At 46.5% G+C, this 16,593-nt stretch overlaps 1 protein-coding gene across 1 annotated transcript; it reads right to left on the bottom strand.

The window, feature by feature from the left end:
* Positions 1-8,962: 8,962 nt before the first annotated feature.
* On the bottom strand, positions 8,963-14,893 carry LOC135487780 (uncharacterized). Its single transcript, XM_064771855.1, has one exon. It carries the CDS (start codon positions 14,891-14,893, stop codon positions 8,963-8,965), a length of 5,931 nt encoding a protein of 1,976 aa, XP_064627925.1.
* Between the last annotated feature and the right edge of the window lie 1,700 nt (positions 14,894-16,593).

The raw sequence follows: 16,593 nt of genomic DNA, 5'->3' as shown, positions 1-16,593 counted from the left end.
GGTGCTTGTACACTGTGATGAAAGAAATGGACATTGTCCATGTCTGCGGTGGAGACGTTGGTGGGAGGACAACCACGTCCTTGTCCTCTATGGGGACAGAAAGAACTGGGCGCTCACCCCACGTGACTTCATCGACGAGTGTGCGAAATCCTTTTGTTCGGCCTCATTCAGCCTTTTGTCGCCTCCTTGGTCGGTCGACTGGCTTCCCCTCCTGTCCATTTTGCTTTTCTCCGATTTTCGACCACAGTATTTTGTGTCTTTCCTCTCAGGCTTGCCTGAATCTCACACGGCTCTTTATCTATCTTTCTTCGGGTCACCCTAGGGAGCTTCTTCGCTCGGCTAGGGGGGACGGCATCGTAGCAGACCATTGGGGGGCGTGCTCGAGCCAGAGATATGAGATATATATATAAGTGTCGCCTTGGGAGTCTTGCGTAGGCTCGCCAGTGAGCACAGTAGAGATGAATCGGGCGTTGCAGTTCCTCTCTGAACGCGCCGATAGGCGACTATATAGGGGAAGTCACGCTCGACTATTTTTTAGTCTGATTCGAACTCTAAAATTTTCTACAATTTTACATCGCCTAAGCCAGACAGTGCACACATATATATTGGGCAAGCTTACGTCAGAGTCACCCTACGAGCTGTCAGTTCGCCCTTGCGTAATTTTAGAATTTTCGGGCGATTCCTAGCCATGCGGGCAAGAGCAAAATTTCTAAGCCGGCATTTGTGTCCCTTGTTTCGTAAGTACAAAGCCTAGAGTTCCTAAACCCATGTCAGATAACAAGGAATAGCGCCCTTGTTTAGCTCTTTACTTCCACCCGGGGTAACTTCCCTAGTGATCTTTTTCACGTGGGTGGGGGGTTGAGAGCTTTCTGTCCTTCCCAAATGTAATCTCTATTTGTTTTGCAGAATCAACGCTTTAGAGCGTATAACGTGCCAACATGGGAACTATAAAGGTGCGGCTCCACATGACAGTAAACTGTCGACAGTAATTGAAAAACTGTCGACAGAAAACTATCCATAGCCCTTCCACTATGAAGAAAAAATCGCAGATAGTCACTGTCTGCGAGGAGTGTTGCTAATATGCAAGTTGCAAGTTGCAAGTAGGAAATGCAAGTTGCAAGTAGGAAATGCAAGTTGCAAGTTGGAAATGCAAGTTGAAGTTCGAAATGCAAGTTGCAAGTAGGAAATGCAAGTTGCAAGTTGCGCAAGTTACAAATATATTTTCATCAAAATTACAAAGATCCTTTCACAAAGTTCAACCAGCTAAAGCCCACAACAAATAAAGGTTTGTTTTTTTATGTAAACAGTTTCTCAACCAAGTGATGAAGAACCTTGTCAATGAACAACATTCTAATTGTTTATATCGGCCAGTGGGTTATTTTGATCTTGGCAATTAAATGCTTACATTATGTAACCATACTGTGGTATCCATTCTAGAATTAAACCCTTGTATAAACAGATCTGAATTTCTTAGTACCTTGGGGATGGGGGTCAAATGGATATTTGGGTCATTTCTATGAGAATATATTTGTAACCTGGGCAACTTGCAACTTGCATTTTCAACTTGCAACTTGCATTTTCAACTTGCAACTTGCATTTTCAACTTGCAACTTGCATTTTCAACTTGCAACTTGCATTTTTAACTTGCAACTTGCAACTTGCAGAAAAGAAACCCTCGTCTGCGAGCTCTGGAAACGAGCGAGATAGTTTCTATCGAAAGCAACTGTCGTAAGGGCCATCCACGTACGGTGGTTTTGTATGATAGTTTCTGTCTGACAGCCGTATTTACCTTCCACGTGGCTGTCTTCATTCAGCATGTTGCCAGCAAGAAGGAAACAAGTCGCCGCGGCGATTGTGGTTTACATGACACTGCGTGAGCGGAGGCAAAAGAGGAGGCACAAGCTTTGGGTACATGAATGGTTTCTTAGAAGGGAGCAACACGGTGCATACCACTGCCTCCTACGGGAGCTGAGATTGGAAGATTCGAGTCGTCTCAACAATTTTTTGAGACTCTCCGCAGTTGACTTCGAGGAGCTTGCAGTGCTTGTTGGACCCAGGATCCACAAACAGGACACGTGTATGCGGCCTGCAATTCCGGTGAGGGAGCGCCTTGCCGTGACTTTGCGCTTTCTGGCAACTGGTGAGTATGCTTATTTCCCCACTATATCATGAATAGAGCACGTACATGAGGTACTGCACTGAGGGATTTCAGCAGAAGAAATAGGTAAAAAGGTGATAACTTTCCAAATATTGCTTTATTTCACGGTTTATTTCCCAATAAACAAACCAGACACAGTTCCACTGACATAACTGAAATTCAATGAATAACCGGTAATATGAAGTTCCATTTATGTCATTATTTTATTCACTTCTGTCACATCAGATGTTATAAAACATCTCGGATAAATTTTATAAACATCTGGGCTGGGTTGTACAAACAACGTTAGCAGATAACATGGCGTTAACACAGATTGGCGTTATCTTTCCGAGACCAACCATGGCAAAACTGGAAGTAACAACTGAATTGACTTTTGCAGGATGTAACCCCTGCTATCGAAGTTCTAGATGGCAGATTAAAATTTGGTATCAATCCTTCAAGTGAGACAGGACTAGTGTGAGAAAGATAACGTCAGTTTGGCTTAACTCCACGTTATCTGTTAACGTTGTTTGAACAACTGGCCCCTGAATGTTAAATAATTAATTTTGTCTTGGTGATTTAAAATTACCAGTGAGATGTTTTAAAAACATATGCTATTTGATAAACATCTGATGTGATATAAATCGAATAATTATGACATGAAGAACTTCATAAATGAAGGCCATGTAAATTCTTAAACTTTCCTTTTTATTTCTAAATTCAGGCGATTCATTCGTCAGCCTGATGTATCTCTTCCGTATATCTGCCGTAACGATATCCCGTATTGTGTCTGAAGTGTGCAAAGCCATTTACGAGGCACTCAAGGAGGAATTCCTGAAGGCAAGTCGGTACCACTGAATCGTATGACCGGCGGCCACGGCAGTGTTCTCTGGAGTTGAATTCATGTCATAATTATTTGATTTATATCAAATCAGATCAGATGTTTGATAACTCTTTTCGGTGAGATGATTATTAAATATCCGACAGATAATTTTAAAATATCGCCCACATTTTGTTTGAATTCCCAGGGAATATGAAAGCACGGTTGCGATTGGTTGGTAATTTTTGGAAAGTAACGAAGACATTCGGGATCATACGGAGTTTGCCGAGATGAAATGAGATCTTTTAATATATAAGATGTTTTATAAACATCTCAATGGGACGATTTAAAATCATCTGATGTTTTAAATTTATCTGATAATTTTAAATCATCTGGACAGAATATAATTATTTAACATCAGATCTATAGGTAATGTCTCGAGATGTTTTATAATATCTCATGTGATAGAATTGAATATAATTATGACATGAATGGAAAATATAGTGTTCGGTCACCTATTATATTCTGTGACACCAATTAATTATTCTTATCATTACACATGACGTTTGTCTGATCCTGAAGCATGTGTAGGAAGGAAAATTGATTCGGAATTTGCTTGTCGTCCGGGCCTGTGTTTCCCTGCTCTTTTTGGCTGAATCCCGTCAACGAAGGACTGCAAGTTGAGCTGCGAGAAGTGCTGGGCGTCAGTGTGGTTGTCATAGCTGCGGCGTCTTCATCGTCCTTCTCAGCTGCTTCAAGAATGACCCTTTGAATATCCCGTTTCAATTTCTTGCGGTTCGACTCTGATTTCAATCCCCTCAACTCAGAAGCAACAAAAGCACCAAATGTGTCCAGTTCATCGGTCTCCCTTGACATAACTTCACATGCCTTCTGAAGGATTTCATCAGACGCACGACCGACATCCTTTCGTTTTCGAGATTTCGACGGTGGCGGGTTGGGTGTGGCCACGGAAGATGGTGATCCTCGAGGTTGAGTGCAGATCTCGTCCTTGTTAAATAGTGTTGCATCTGGCGTATCATCTGGCGCTTGTTCTTCTTGTTCCTGAAAATATATATTTTTTCTGTTTGAATATTGTGGTACAAGTACATGTATAGTTATGATTTTTTAATTTTTTGCAGTTTCCTTCCGACTCCGATGATTGGTTACAACTTGCTTCCGAATTCTTTGAAAGGTGGAACTTCCCCCAATGCATCGGTGCCATAGACGGAAAGCATATTACCATGCACGCTCCAGCAGCGTCTGGGAGTTTTTATTTTAATTACAAAGGCTTCCACAGTATTGTGCTGATGGCATTGGTTGATGCGAAATACCGCTTTACGTTTGTCGACGTCGGATGTAATGGAAGGGTTGCTGACGGGGGCATATTCGGCAGGTGTTCATTATCTTCGGGTCTTGAGAACAAGACCCTTTGCCTACCATCACCAAGGGTACTTCCAGGTCGAAATATGAAGGTACCATTTGTATTTGTGGCCGACGATGCTTTTCCATTGCGGGAAAACATAATGAAACCATATCCTCCGCGAGACATTCCCGGTAGCATGCGCATCTTCAACTACCGACTTTCGAGAGCGCGTAGAATCGTCGAAAATGCATTCGGCATAATGTCCAGCGTCTTCCGCATATTTCGAAAGCCGATAGCTGTAGATGAACAGAAAGCAGAGGATATCGTTTTGGCTTCCTGTGCATTACATAATTTGATGATCACGAAGAAAGACTCGCGCGCACGCTACGCTCCACATGGCACAGTCGATATGGAAGACATGGCTACTGGTGTCATTACCCCTGGAGCATGGCGAAAAGAGGGCATGCCAGCAAACAACCTGCTCCAAATCGAGCCATTCACAAGCAACCGTCATGCTCAAACCCCACAAGACATCCGCCACGAATTTCGAGAGTACTTCCTCTCACCCCAGGGTGAGGTTTCGTGGCAGTACAAGTTCATTTGAGGAAGCCGTCCTTAAAGTGGGCGGAATGAAGAGCATTTATGACATGAGAGACTGAAATAAACCTGCAAGAGAGAAATCATGTAACAAAATTAACAAATAAAGATAATTCTCACCAAATTGGTCTTCGATTTTCGTCCTCCAATAACTCCCCTTAGAAAAGAGAATGCCTTGTAGTACATCCACTTTGGGGTGTAAACGTCGTCAGTCCCTTGCCCAGATTTCCTCTTGGTGGCTTTCTTTAATTCTTGCGCATACTGGTTTCTCAGGTTGTGCATTTTTCTCGTCACTTGCACTTTATCTCTTTTACAATCCTTCGCCAGACTTTTCCATGCATCCTCTTTCTTCAACCTGTCTCTATATTCGGCAGACGTGACATCCCATAGTGCAGGCCTCGCTCTGTAACCTTCAATGAGGTTGCTGACCGCATCTTGCGACCATTCACTCTCCGCAACTTCAACATGAAATTCGTCTGCCATTTCTCGTGTTGAACTCGCACTGATCTGTTCGACGGATCTGTACGACAGTTCTATCCCAAAATAGAGCAAGTGCTAGTCGATAAAAGCACTGTCTGACACTTTTATAACCAACTTGCATAATCTATGTGGCTCACTTCCACACGACAGAAATTGACCATCCTACAATCTTTCGGACAGTTATCTATTGCTGTCATACAGCCACTAGCTGAACAACTTCCACGGGATAGTCATTGGACAGTCACTATCTGACAGCAAACTTTCGACAGAAAACTGTCAAGTGGAGCCGCGCCTTAAAACGCCATTTGATCCGGTGTCAGCTTCGCGCTCTGCAAGGTTCTCGCCAAGCTGGGTAAACCTCAAGGGACAGAAAGCCCAACTCCCCGCCCAATTTTGCCCAAAACTTGAGGACGTTTTTTCCCGGCGGCTAAGCTTTGATGTAATAGTATTGCGCTAAGAGACCCAGATAATTTCGTTGCCGGCCAGTTGCACGAGCATGCCAGTTCTTTGGATGAAATTCTTCCCCCTGACGACCCTATGTCGCAACAGTACAGCCAACTGGCTACATAATGGAGTGGACATATAGAGCCATTTTTTAAGCATTTCAAGGGAAATTTTAAAGGGCAAGCATTTGACTCTCAGCGCCCGCCTTCTGAGTCCTTCCAAAATTCGCCCTCCTGTGCTAAATTTGCAAGCTTTATTGCATCAGAGTTGGAACAAAGAATAAAGCCATCTTTAGAGAATGCGGTAGAGGTACTTCCTATTGTGACATCCTAGGCGCGGGAAACCCGGCGGCATCTCCGTTCGTTAAATCGTACATAAAACATATAGCAGGGGAGCAAGCAAGAGCTCAGGTTGTTCCCACTTAGGCCAAGCCCATGTTTCTCTCAAAAATTATCAAAATTGCCGCATATATTGATGATCAAATAACTCGTAGTAACCTGTCGCCAAGGCAACGTTGCGCTCTACATAGAGATCAAGCTTATTTCAAACTTCAATTCTTTGCGGGAGATCGTGCCAGTGATTTAGGCAGAGTCGCAAGCCAACTTAGACAACTCGGGTGTGGCGATATCGCACTCCTTCACAAAAGCGATTAGGGGGGCTACCGGCGTTTGCAACACTTTCACGGTTACACGCTGTTCCAAAGTTGCTACCTGCCCGATTGCGGGTCTTGACCGTTATGTAAGCTGGGCTCGTTCATGGGAGGTGGATCTCTCGTTAGGTTATCTCTTTGGAGTGGTATCGGAAAATGGTACCGTCTTAAATAAACCCGTATCATACACTACTATGTCTCATCGCCTGGTCCATTACCTACGTACCCTCGGCATATACCAGGGTGAGACCCCTCACAGCATAAGAGCGGGTTGCTCTATCACCCTAGCACTTTTATGATGCGCAGCAACCTCTACACCCTCGTGAAAGTAACGCCACCGACACGATCGCCACCGACACGATGAGGCACGTGGACAAGAAAATCTTATGCTTATTACACTAGGGAAGGCTCGTTGAAGCGAGCTATCGCCGTTGCCCGTAGTTTGGCTAGCTCCTCAAGTGCACCACTCAGGCTGGAAAGAGAGTTCGAGCAGTATGCATCCTTTAATGCCTTTCCGCCAGCGCTATATAATTTTCACGCAAATCTGATTCAGCACAAAATACGATTGTAAGCGCTCATTCAATTACATTAGTTCATTAATTCAATGATATGCATGCATACATGTTCACAACGAGGACTTCTATATCACGGTTATCGCAGGCCCCTGAACCAAAACTCTTCATCAAGTTCTAGCTTCTATCATCATTCTCACTAAAGTGATTTCGCTAATAATACGTTTTGCGTTTGCATCATGTTAACTCCCGTTTCTGTAGCCGTATGTCACGTATATACATGTACTCTTGGTTCAAAGGAATAAAAGTATCTCTGTATAAGATATATCCGCCTTGTATAATTTTCTTTCACGCGTTGGAGAAGTTATAGGAGTTTTGGGAGTGGTGGGAGTGTTGGATTAACTTGGAATAGGAATGAGCGAGATTTTGCCTGGCGCATTCGAAATTGTAGGAATGTCGTGCTCAGTTCCTCCCAATACTCTTCCTCATGAGCATACGATTGGATGGAGTCACGTGGGGTGCTATCACACCCCACGTGACTTCATCGACGAGTGTGCGAAATCCTTTTGTTCGGCCTCATTCAGCCTTTTGCCCCGAGAGGGGAGGAGAATGGCTGCTCCCCAGCTGTCCCGTTCGAGGAGGCAAGACCACAATTGATTTTTAAGCCCTTAAGCAGTTAAATTGTCAATGTTTGACCGCGACGCATCAAATACTGCGTGGGGTTGTGAATCTGAAATTTAGATTATGTTATTCCGGAGAGTCGGGCAAGTAAATGGTGAAAAATAAACTGGTAGTTGACCACGGAAATTTTTTGATAATCGACAAATTAGACAGACTTTGATATTTCCACTCTTTTCAGCCAACTGGCAGAAAAACTCAAAACACGCCCCCTATTACCCAATTAGCAAAATTCGAAATTAATTTTTTCATCAAATAATTTCTTTATATCGGTAGACTTGCCACAGCAAATATTTTTCAAAACCTCTCCAAATATGTACTTGAGAGTTAAAAAAACATGCACTCGTCTAATTGATAGGCCCAGTTCATACATTAGAAATAGCGTCGTTAGCTTTCTTGAGACGTTTGCTTTGCCCACCCACCCACCCTTGTTCTCCGTCCTTTCGCTTTTCTGCTTTTGCAGATGTCGTGCTCAGTTCCTCCCAATACTCTTCCTCATGAGCACACGATTGGATGGAGTCACGTGGGGTGCTATCATATCCACTGTGAAGACAATAAGGAAACTGGAAAAACCTGCATCTGCGGTGGAGATGGAAAAACATGTCCTTCTACACCAGTTAGGCATGGTGTTGCAATCTTCCTCCTTCCTTGCTGTATACATGAACTGTGTCTAGTTTTGTCTTTGCAGTGGATAAGCACCTATTAGATCTTGCTGTCTTCAATAGAATAAGGACACGGTTGTTCTGTCATGACCGTAGACATGGGCTGTGATATTTCTGTCTTCACAGTAGATAACGACCCAGTTTGCTGTCTTCATAATGAACAAGGACACGGTTGTTCTGTCCCCACGTAAGGTAGACATAGACTGTCTCTCTTTCTACTTAACTGTAGACAAACACCTAGTACTTTTTGTCCACAGAGACAGAAAGGACGAAGGATTTGTTTATGATGTACAGAACAATCATGTCCTTGTCCACTATCGAGACAGAAAGAACCAAGTTCATTGAGAACACACAAAACATACAAAACAGGACTGCACAAAAAACAGGACAACACCAAAACGAACACGGCAGTGCAGTAAAAACGTCTCCTCCACTCCACGAAATATGGTCGACTGGGATTACGCCCAAATATTAACTCAACCAGAACAAAATAATATTAATTCAAAGTCCCGGCCCGCCTACCCGACAGGCAGTGCGCGCACCGGAACTGTTTACAGCAAGTGAAATGACAAAACATGGCGGGGCGGCGTCCGTAGAAACACCCCCCTCTGTGACCGGAACTAGTCTGTCCGGGTCACTTCCAAATTATCTCTTGAAACGACCAACGGAACTAATCTCGTGATCGGTCTGATATACTCCTTTCCTCTCGAAAGGACCTTCACTGTTCGTGTATGACTATCACTACTGGGAAAAACCTCGACTACACGTGCCAATGGCCAACTGCTACGTATCTTGCTAGATTCCTGCATGACAACAACATCTCCAATGCTCAAGTCCGGTTGAGGAGTCACCCATTTCCCTCTTGGCTGCTGGATGGATAGGTACTCCTTGGACCATCGTGTCCAAAACTTGCCCAGCAAACTTTGAACGACTCGCCAACGATTCCTCGGGTTGAACGGCAGTTCCTCTATTCGTTGAGGCGCTAGAGGACCACCACACTGCACAACCAGAAAATGGTTTGGTGTTAACACCTCCTCATCACATGGGTCGGAACTGCAGTATGCCAGGGGGCGAGAGTTTAAGAGCCCCTCCACCTCCACGATCGCCGTCAGTAGTTCCTCATCAGTAAGGTGGGCTTCACCAAAAATTGCATAAAGTGACCGCTTGGCAGACTTAATAAGTGATTCGAACACACCACCATGGTGTGACCCGTATGGCGGGTTAAACCTCCACTTGATGCCCTGATTGGTTGCGGACTCTAGGATTCGTTCTTGTTCCAACCCTTGAACTAACTCTCGAAGGACTCGCTCTGCTCCAACAAAATTGCTGCCGTTGTCACTGACTACCTCTGCTGGCTTTCCCCGGCGTGCAACCATTCGTGAAAAGGCGAGAAGAAACCCATCCGTCTCCATGGAGTACGCCATCTCCAAATGAACTCCACGCGTCTGCATACAGGTGAAAAGACATAGGTACCTCTTGGCAGTAACTCTCCGAGTTATCTTGGTGATAAATGGCCCAGCGTAGTCCACACCGCAGTAACTGAAGGCTCGCAAAGACTGCATCACACGTGACGTGGGCAGCGGCGCCATGATCTGGGAGGCATGTGATCCCTTACGTCGTCGACAGAAAAAGCATTCGTATGCTACCCTCTTCACCATCTCCCGCCCCTGAACAATCCAGAAACGCTGGCGGATCTCAGCCAAGACAGCGTTCACCCCTCTGGAATGTCCGGCAGTTGAATGGGCTCGTCGAATGATCAAGGTTGACAAGTGATGCTGGCTTGGAAGAATGATCGGATGACGTGCATCATACGGCAATGACGAGTGCTGAAGTCTGCCGCCAACTCTCAAGATACCATTCTCATCCAGAAACGGAGACAAATTCTGTAGACGACTCCGTCGGCAACCCTGCCCTGATCTCAGGGCCTCTATCGTTTCCGTAAAACTCTCTCTCTGTACCGCCTGAAGCAACACCGTCTCTGCGTGTAGAAACCAGTTAAAGGAAGATCTATCTGCCTCCGAAGCCAACTTCTCCCCTCTTACTCTCTTTGCCTTGACTCTTAAGCAGTCGATGAACCTCAATACCCACATCGTGACTCGGACCAGACGGATCCAGGTGGAGAACTTTGAAAAATTTATTACTATCGTGCGCTCCGGTCCAGACACGGTAACGTGAACATAGGATCTAGAAGTCTCTCCCTCCGCCTCTGCACTCTTGGTTCCCATCGGGGTTTCCGGCCAACAATCCTCATCAGCATACAAAAAGTCGGGTCCGTCAAACCATACATTCTTGGAAGTGAACTCCCTTGCTGTCATGCCCCTGGTCGCTACGTCTGCCGGGTTCACCACTCCAGGTACGAACCGCCATTGACTCGGCAGGGAATCGGATTGCAAGTCTGATACTCTGTTGGCTACAAATGTTTTGAACTGACGTGACTGGCTGCGAACCCAGTGCACCACATCCATACTGTCAGTCCAATACGTCACGTTCATCATAGAATACTTCAAAACGTTGGTTATCTTCTGGGTGAGACGATGACCGAGAACAGCTGCCATTAATTCCAGTCTTGGGATGCTCACTATCTTCAATGGAGCGACCCTAGCCTTTGACGCCACCAACGCAAGGTTCACCCCGCCATCTGCCTTCTGCTGACGGATGTACGTGACGGCGGCATATGCTTTTGAAGAGGCATCACTGAAGGTATGAAGAGTAATCTCGCTGTCAGGCTGTGTGCGGAAGTAGCACCTCGGTATTGAGATGCCTTCGATCTTCTTCAGCTCAGCAAACCAATCTCTGGCTTCAGCAATCATTCCTGAGGGAAGGGGCTCATCCCACGTCAGTCCAAGCACCCATGACTGCTGAAGAACGATCTTGACACGAATGGTGAAGGGTGACAGCCATTGCAAAGGGTCGAACAACGTAGCAACACGACTCAAGAGTGTTCTCTTAGTCATTACTGCCGGTGGCGCGATGTTTTGGGTGGAGAACTCTAACATATCTGTCGCTGCGTTCCACTTGATTCCCAGTGTCTTAACGCTCGGCATCAAAGTGGAGTCCTGCAAGTCCACAATGCCTGCTGCACAGTCCTCACGGGGTACACCCTCCAATACTTCTGACTCATTACTACACCAACGGCGGATGAAAAACCCTGCCTTAAGCAAAAGGGCGCTCAGCTCACATCTCAACTTGATAGTGGCAGCGGTGTCTGGTTGAGAGTCAATGGCGTCATCCATATAAGTATTCTCCTGACACACTCTGGCTCCCTCTGGGTACTCATCTTGATGAGCTCGTGCGTGACTCTGCAGGACATACTGGGCCAAAAAAGGAGACGCCTTGTCTCCGAAAGTCACTCGAGTTGACTCGTAGATCTTGATGGGAGCTGTCAAGTCCAAATCTCTCCATAAATTTCGATGATACGCCCGATCCTTAGGGTTCAACATCACCTGGCTGAACATCTCCTTGATATCTCCAATCAGCCCCACTGGACCTCGTCGAAACCGTGCTAAAATGTCAAAAATGTCTCGCTGCAGCTTGGGTCCTGCCAACATCGCATCGTTGAGTGAGACCCCCTGGCACTTGGCGGCTGAGTCGAAGACGATTCGGACCTTTGTAGTCTCTTTATCCTCCCGTACGACTGGGAAATGTGGCAAATACCAACCCCCTTCGGCATTAGCAGCTTCAATCTCTTGCAGATACCCCTTCTGGATATTCTGCCTCATCCCGTCGCAGTACTTTTTGGCTAAGTGTGGTTTCTTGAGGAGAGTACGCTCTATAGACAACAGGCGGCGCCGAGCTTCCTGAAAGTTGTTTGGTAAGTCAGGGGTGTCGCCAACCCACGGAATCGAAACTTCATAGCGATTGTCTGTGTACACCTTGGAGGCCTCAGTCCTCTTGATGATCGCCCGCTCTTCTGGAGTGAAGTTGGACTCTGATGTAGTTGTGAACACATCCATGTTCCACAATGATCGGAGGCTCTCGTCCAACTGACGATCCGTAATTGTTGAATAAGTATTTGCAGTCGTAACAGAATTGCTGGTCAAAGGAGTGACCACCTCAATGGACCCTGTGCATGTCCATCCCAGAGGTGTCAGCCTTGCCACCGGCTCTCCCAGTTGGCCCGGTCGCTCCTCCAATGCTAACGTCAATTCCGGGTGATCAGCACCAATTAAAATATCGACGGTCTTGCACCCATCCACTCTTGGGAACTCGATTCCCTTCAAATGAGACCATCGATCTCGTAGATGCTGCCAATTTTGCGGCGGTAGATTCTCACACAACCTGTCAAGAACTCGCGCTCCCACCTTGGCCGTTATCTCGCCGCTCAAGCTTTTGATCGTCATCACCGCCAGGCCACTACGTAGGGACTTCTTAGGGTCAGTTAAAGTAGATACACTCAAGGCATGTTCCTGCACAGGGGTGTTTAAGGCTTCTGCTGCAGATCTGGTTATATATGTTGAATCTGAGCCATCATCCAACAGCGCGTTCAGTCGTTGACGTTGTCCTCGACTCCCAACTACATAAACTGGGATGACTCGTAGGGCGACCTTGCTTGGATAAACTCTTCCATCCTTGGTGACTCCAAACATGTTGTTGGTATGGTCTTTAGGCTCGACCAACACATCTGTCTTCGGCTTCCTTCTGTGCAAGTGACGATGATGGTTCTTCTGACAGCCGTCAATCCCACACTTGCGGGATCCCTTCTGGCAATCCTTGCCCATATGGTTGCTACACAGACATCTATAGCACAGGGCCTTCTCCTTAGCAATGTCCCAACGTTGGCTAGTAGTAGTAGGTGTCCATCTGTCACACTTGACGATGTGATGTGCGGCCTTACACAAAGGGCAGGAATACTGGTTTTCTGCGTCGGCTGGTTTAGACGTCGTCCCGGAGGAAGCGGTCGCAGTCGAAGCATAGGCCGTGCTCTTATCTGGTCGTTTCACCAACTTGTTAGCACTAGTCTGGCTTTGTCCCTTGCGGCGTGACTCCCTCAAGTCAGTCATTTCAATCATCAAACATACATGATGGTTGAACCATTTGGCGAATACTGCCAACCCATCTATCCTCGTCGAAGTGTCCGACTCTGCGTATTTTACCAACAGGGAAACGGGCACCTTCCGCCTCACGAGAGCATACAACGTGTTCTGTCCAACTAACTCCTGGGCATGGTCTGTATCTGCTAACTTCGACACTACATCGCATAAATGGTTCGCCAGATCCTCCAATCCCTTCAAATCCTGTTCGCTGACCTCGTTGAGTGCCATCAACTGGTCGATGTATTTCTTCAAGATCCTTGACTCTCCGCCATAGCGCTGATCTAACTTAAAGAGGGCCATAGAGTACTGGGCTTCGGTAAAACCGAGATTCTCGACCAGCTTGCCGGCGCGTCCTATCAGGGCGTTCTTAAGCATGATCATTTTAAATCTGATCGGGACTTCAGCCTGGTCCACGCAAACTTCAAACTGTGCCCGCCAATCCTCGTAAAGATCTCGATTACCATCAAACTTCGGTAGGTGAGGCTTAGCGATACCTTGGAAGAACTTTCCAACCTCTCTGGATCCAGTAGAGTTCTGGCCACCAACCGCCCGGGCCGGAGTAGAGCTGTGCGCAGGTTTAGGCAGATGGGAAGAAGTAATCGAATGCACCAATCTCCCTAACGGATCCTCACAACTCTCATCCGGTACTTCTTGCTCAGGCTGTGGCGGCGTCTTCATCTCAGCCGGTGACCTGCTCGTTATAACTGTCATGGGTAACCTCACGTGTCGCGCCGGGTCCTCGGACCACAACTTGGCCTCTAGCCTAGCTCGAGCCGCCTCATCCTCGGCCTCGGCGATTGCCATCTTGTGTTGAGCCTCCTTAACAGCCAGTTCCGCCGCATATCTTCTCTTTTCTTGCCCTACTCTCATTGAGGCAACCTCGGCCTTGATCTGTGCAGATTGAGACTTCAACGAACGCTGAGACTGCTGACTCTCATGGCTCAACTCACTACCGGCATCCTTCTCTTCATCATGGTTGCCGTCACAAGCCTCTGGCAACTTCTCATCCGGCTTATCTACCGCTTGGCCCATCGACTGCGCCTCGTCCTCCCGTTCGGTGAGTTGGGCATCAACCTCGTCCTCCGTGTCCTGGATCTTGGCCTTTATACTCCTCCCAGCCTGAACTAACTCTCTCATCTTATCGAGACTGGTGTACGAGCTCACTAGGCGATCGATGACTCTTCGTAACTCCTCGAAACTGGCCCGCATTCTGTCGACCATCCTCAGCATGCCGGTGCGGCTCCCCCGTGACCTCAGCAGAGCGTCAACCTTTCTCCGTTCACTCTCGATCTCCTCCATCAAGGCAAGAGACTCCCCCTCGAGCCAGGCCTCCACATCATCCTTGCTGCTAGCTTGGACTAAAACCTCATCCTCCTCATCAACGGCAGCTTCCTCCTCTAAACTCTGGAACCAGCTGACGGACTGGTGGGCCTGTGATCCACGCAGAGGTCCCGTCACAAAACTCTTGAGATATGGTGGGGGTCGCCTGGTACGCGTGGAACGTCTAACATTGGCCATTACAACCTAGGACTCTCGAAACGATTTACGACGAACAAACAAATCTTTACAGTATGACAAACGAATTCTAAAATACGACGGTGAAGAATAATATACGATCTCTCCAGATTCACTCAAACAATCTTGCTCCTGGTAATACAATTAATCCGGTCGGAGAGACCATGTTTTTACGATGACGAAAGGTGAGATAATTAGGTTTTTATTCACCGAATCGGAAGTCGACTCTGCTGCTATTGGACCTCGCCAGACGGCACCCGTTTCCAACCCCAGTAGTCAAGTAGTGACGATTGAACACGGAAGTCCCCTCGGTAAGACGGCTTCAAAGTACACAAGTCACGACATCAGGCGTGGAGCAGCACTTTATCCTCTGATTGGTAACACTCTGGATTATACGCCCAGAGGGCAAGATTTTTAAGATCAGTGTCGAGTTCGGTAAATTGTGGCGTTAAGCCAATATAAGCAGCACGTAGTGCTTCACACACATAATTGATATATATATACGGGTTGTTGCATAATTACAGAGGGTTAGCCTATCACTAGACCAAACGAAACGATGACGAAGTCAATGCTGGCCAAGTGATACTATTAGTGTCAAAGAGTAGTTCTGGAAATATATTCTGCAACAACGGAACGGACGTCAAAAGGGCGAGACTATTCTCATCTATAATTAGCAAGTGGACGTCTTAAAGGCGAGACTCTTAACAGTACTCATCTATATACACGCAGCGATCCAGACATCACGGACACCATCTATCGACTATATGTTGCAGCAAACCTCGATAAAGCCAGGGTGATACTACTCTCACGAATAGACACAGTGTCGGTATCCTAGACAGCACGTTCCAATCAATTCTTGGCCTATGATTCTAACCCCCTCCTCTATGTCAACAACAATCTAACACAGCCCTCTAATAACGGAGGGTAATACATCACACACATAAACTATATCACGTTTCGAAACATAAATCTATTCTCTATGTAACTATTTTGGGGGTTTTATAAATACGTAACGTCAACGATGTGCTTGAAGTTCTGAATTAAACCAACCATAAAAACTACATGTACTTACAAAGGTGAGGCCTTTTGGACAGAATAGGCCTATCGCGGTCCTTCAAGAAGACTACAGTGCCGCAAGGCACCTTTAGCGACCCATTAAAATCCTTTAGAATAAAATTCACATCACGCTCACAAAACAGGACTGCACAAAAAACAGGACAACACCAAAACGAACACGGCAGTGCAGTAAAAACGTCTCCTCCACTCCACGAAATATGGTCGACTGGGATTACGCCCAAATATTAACTCAACCAGAACAAAATAATATTAATTCAAAGTCCCGGCCCGCCTACCCGACAGGCAGTGCTTACAGCAAGTGGAATGACAAAACATGGCGGGGCGGCGTCCGTAGAAACAGAAGTAGACACAGTTCATGTATACAGCAAGGAAGGAGGAAGATTACAACACTATGCCTAACTGGTGTAGAAGGACATGTTGTTCCACCTCCACCGTAGATGCAGGTTTTTCCAGTTTCTGCCTTAACAGTGGATAAGCGCCCAATTCTTTCTGTCCCCACAGAGGACAAGGACGTGGTTGTCCTCCCACCAACGTCTCCACCGCAGACATGGACAATGTCTATTTCTGTCCTCACAGTGTACAAGCACCTGATTTCCTTTCTTTCTCCACAGCGGACAAGGACCTGA

The sequence above is a fragment of the Lineus longissimus genome, chromosome 5 (assembly GCF_910592395.1).
Source record: "Lineus longissimus chromosome 5, tnLinLong1.2, whole genome shotgun sequence".
In the NCBI taxonomy this organism is placed as follows: Eukaryota; Metazoa; Nemertea; class Pilidiophora; order Heteronemertea; family Lineidae; genus Lineus; species Lineus longissimus.
Note: the sequence above shows the minus strand (reverse complement) of the source record. Positions and strands in the feature narration are given on the sequence as shown.

What these genes read in the sequence shown, in the direction of transcription:
- LOC135487780 (XM_064771855.1), bottom strand. Translation starts at nt 14,893, where the DNA reads ATGGCCAATGTTAGACGTTCCACGCGTACCAGGCGACCCCCACCATAT.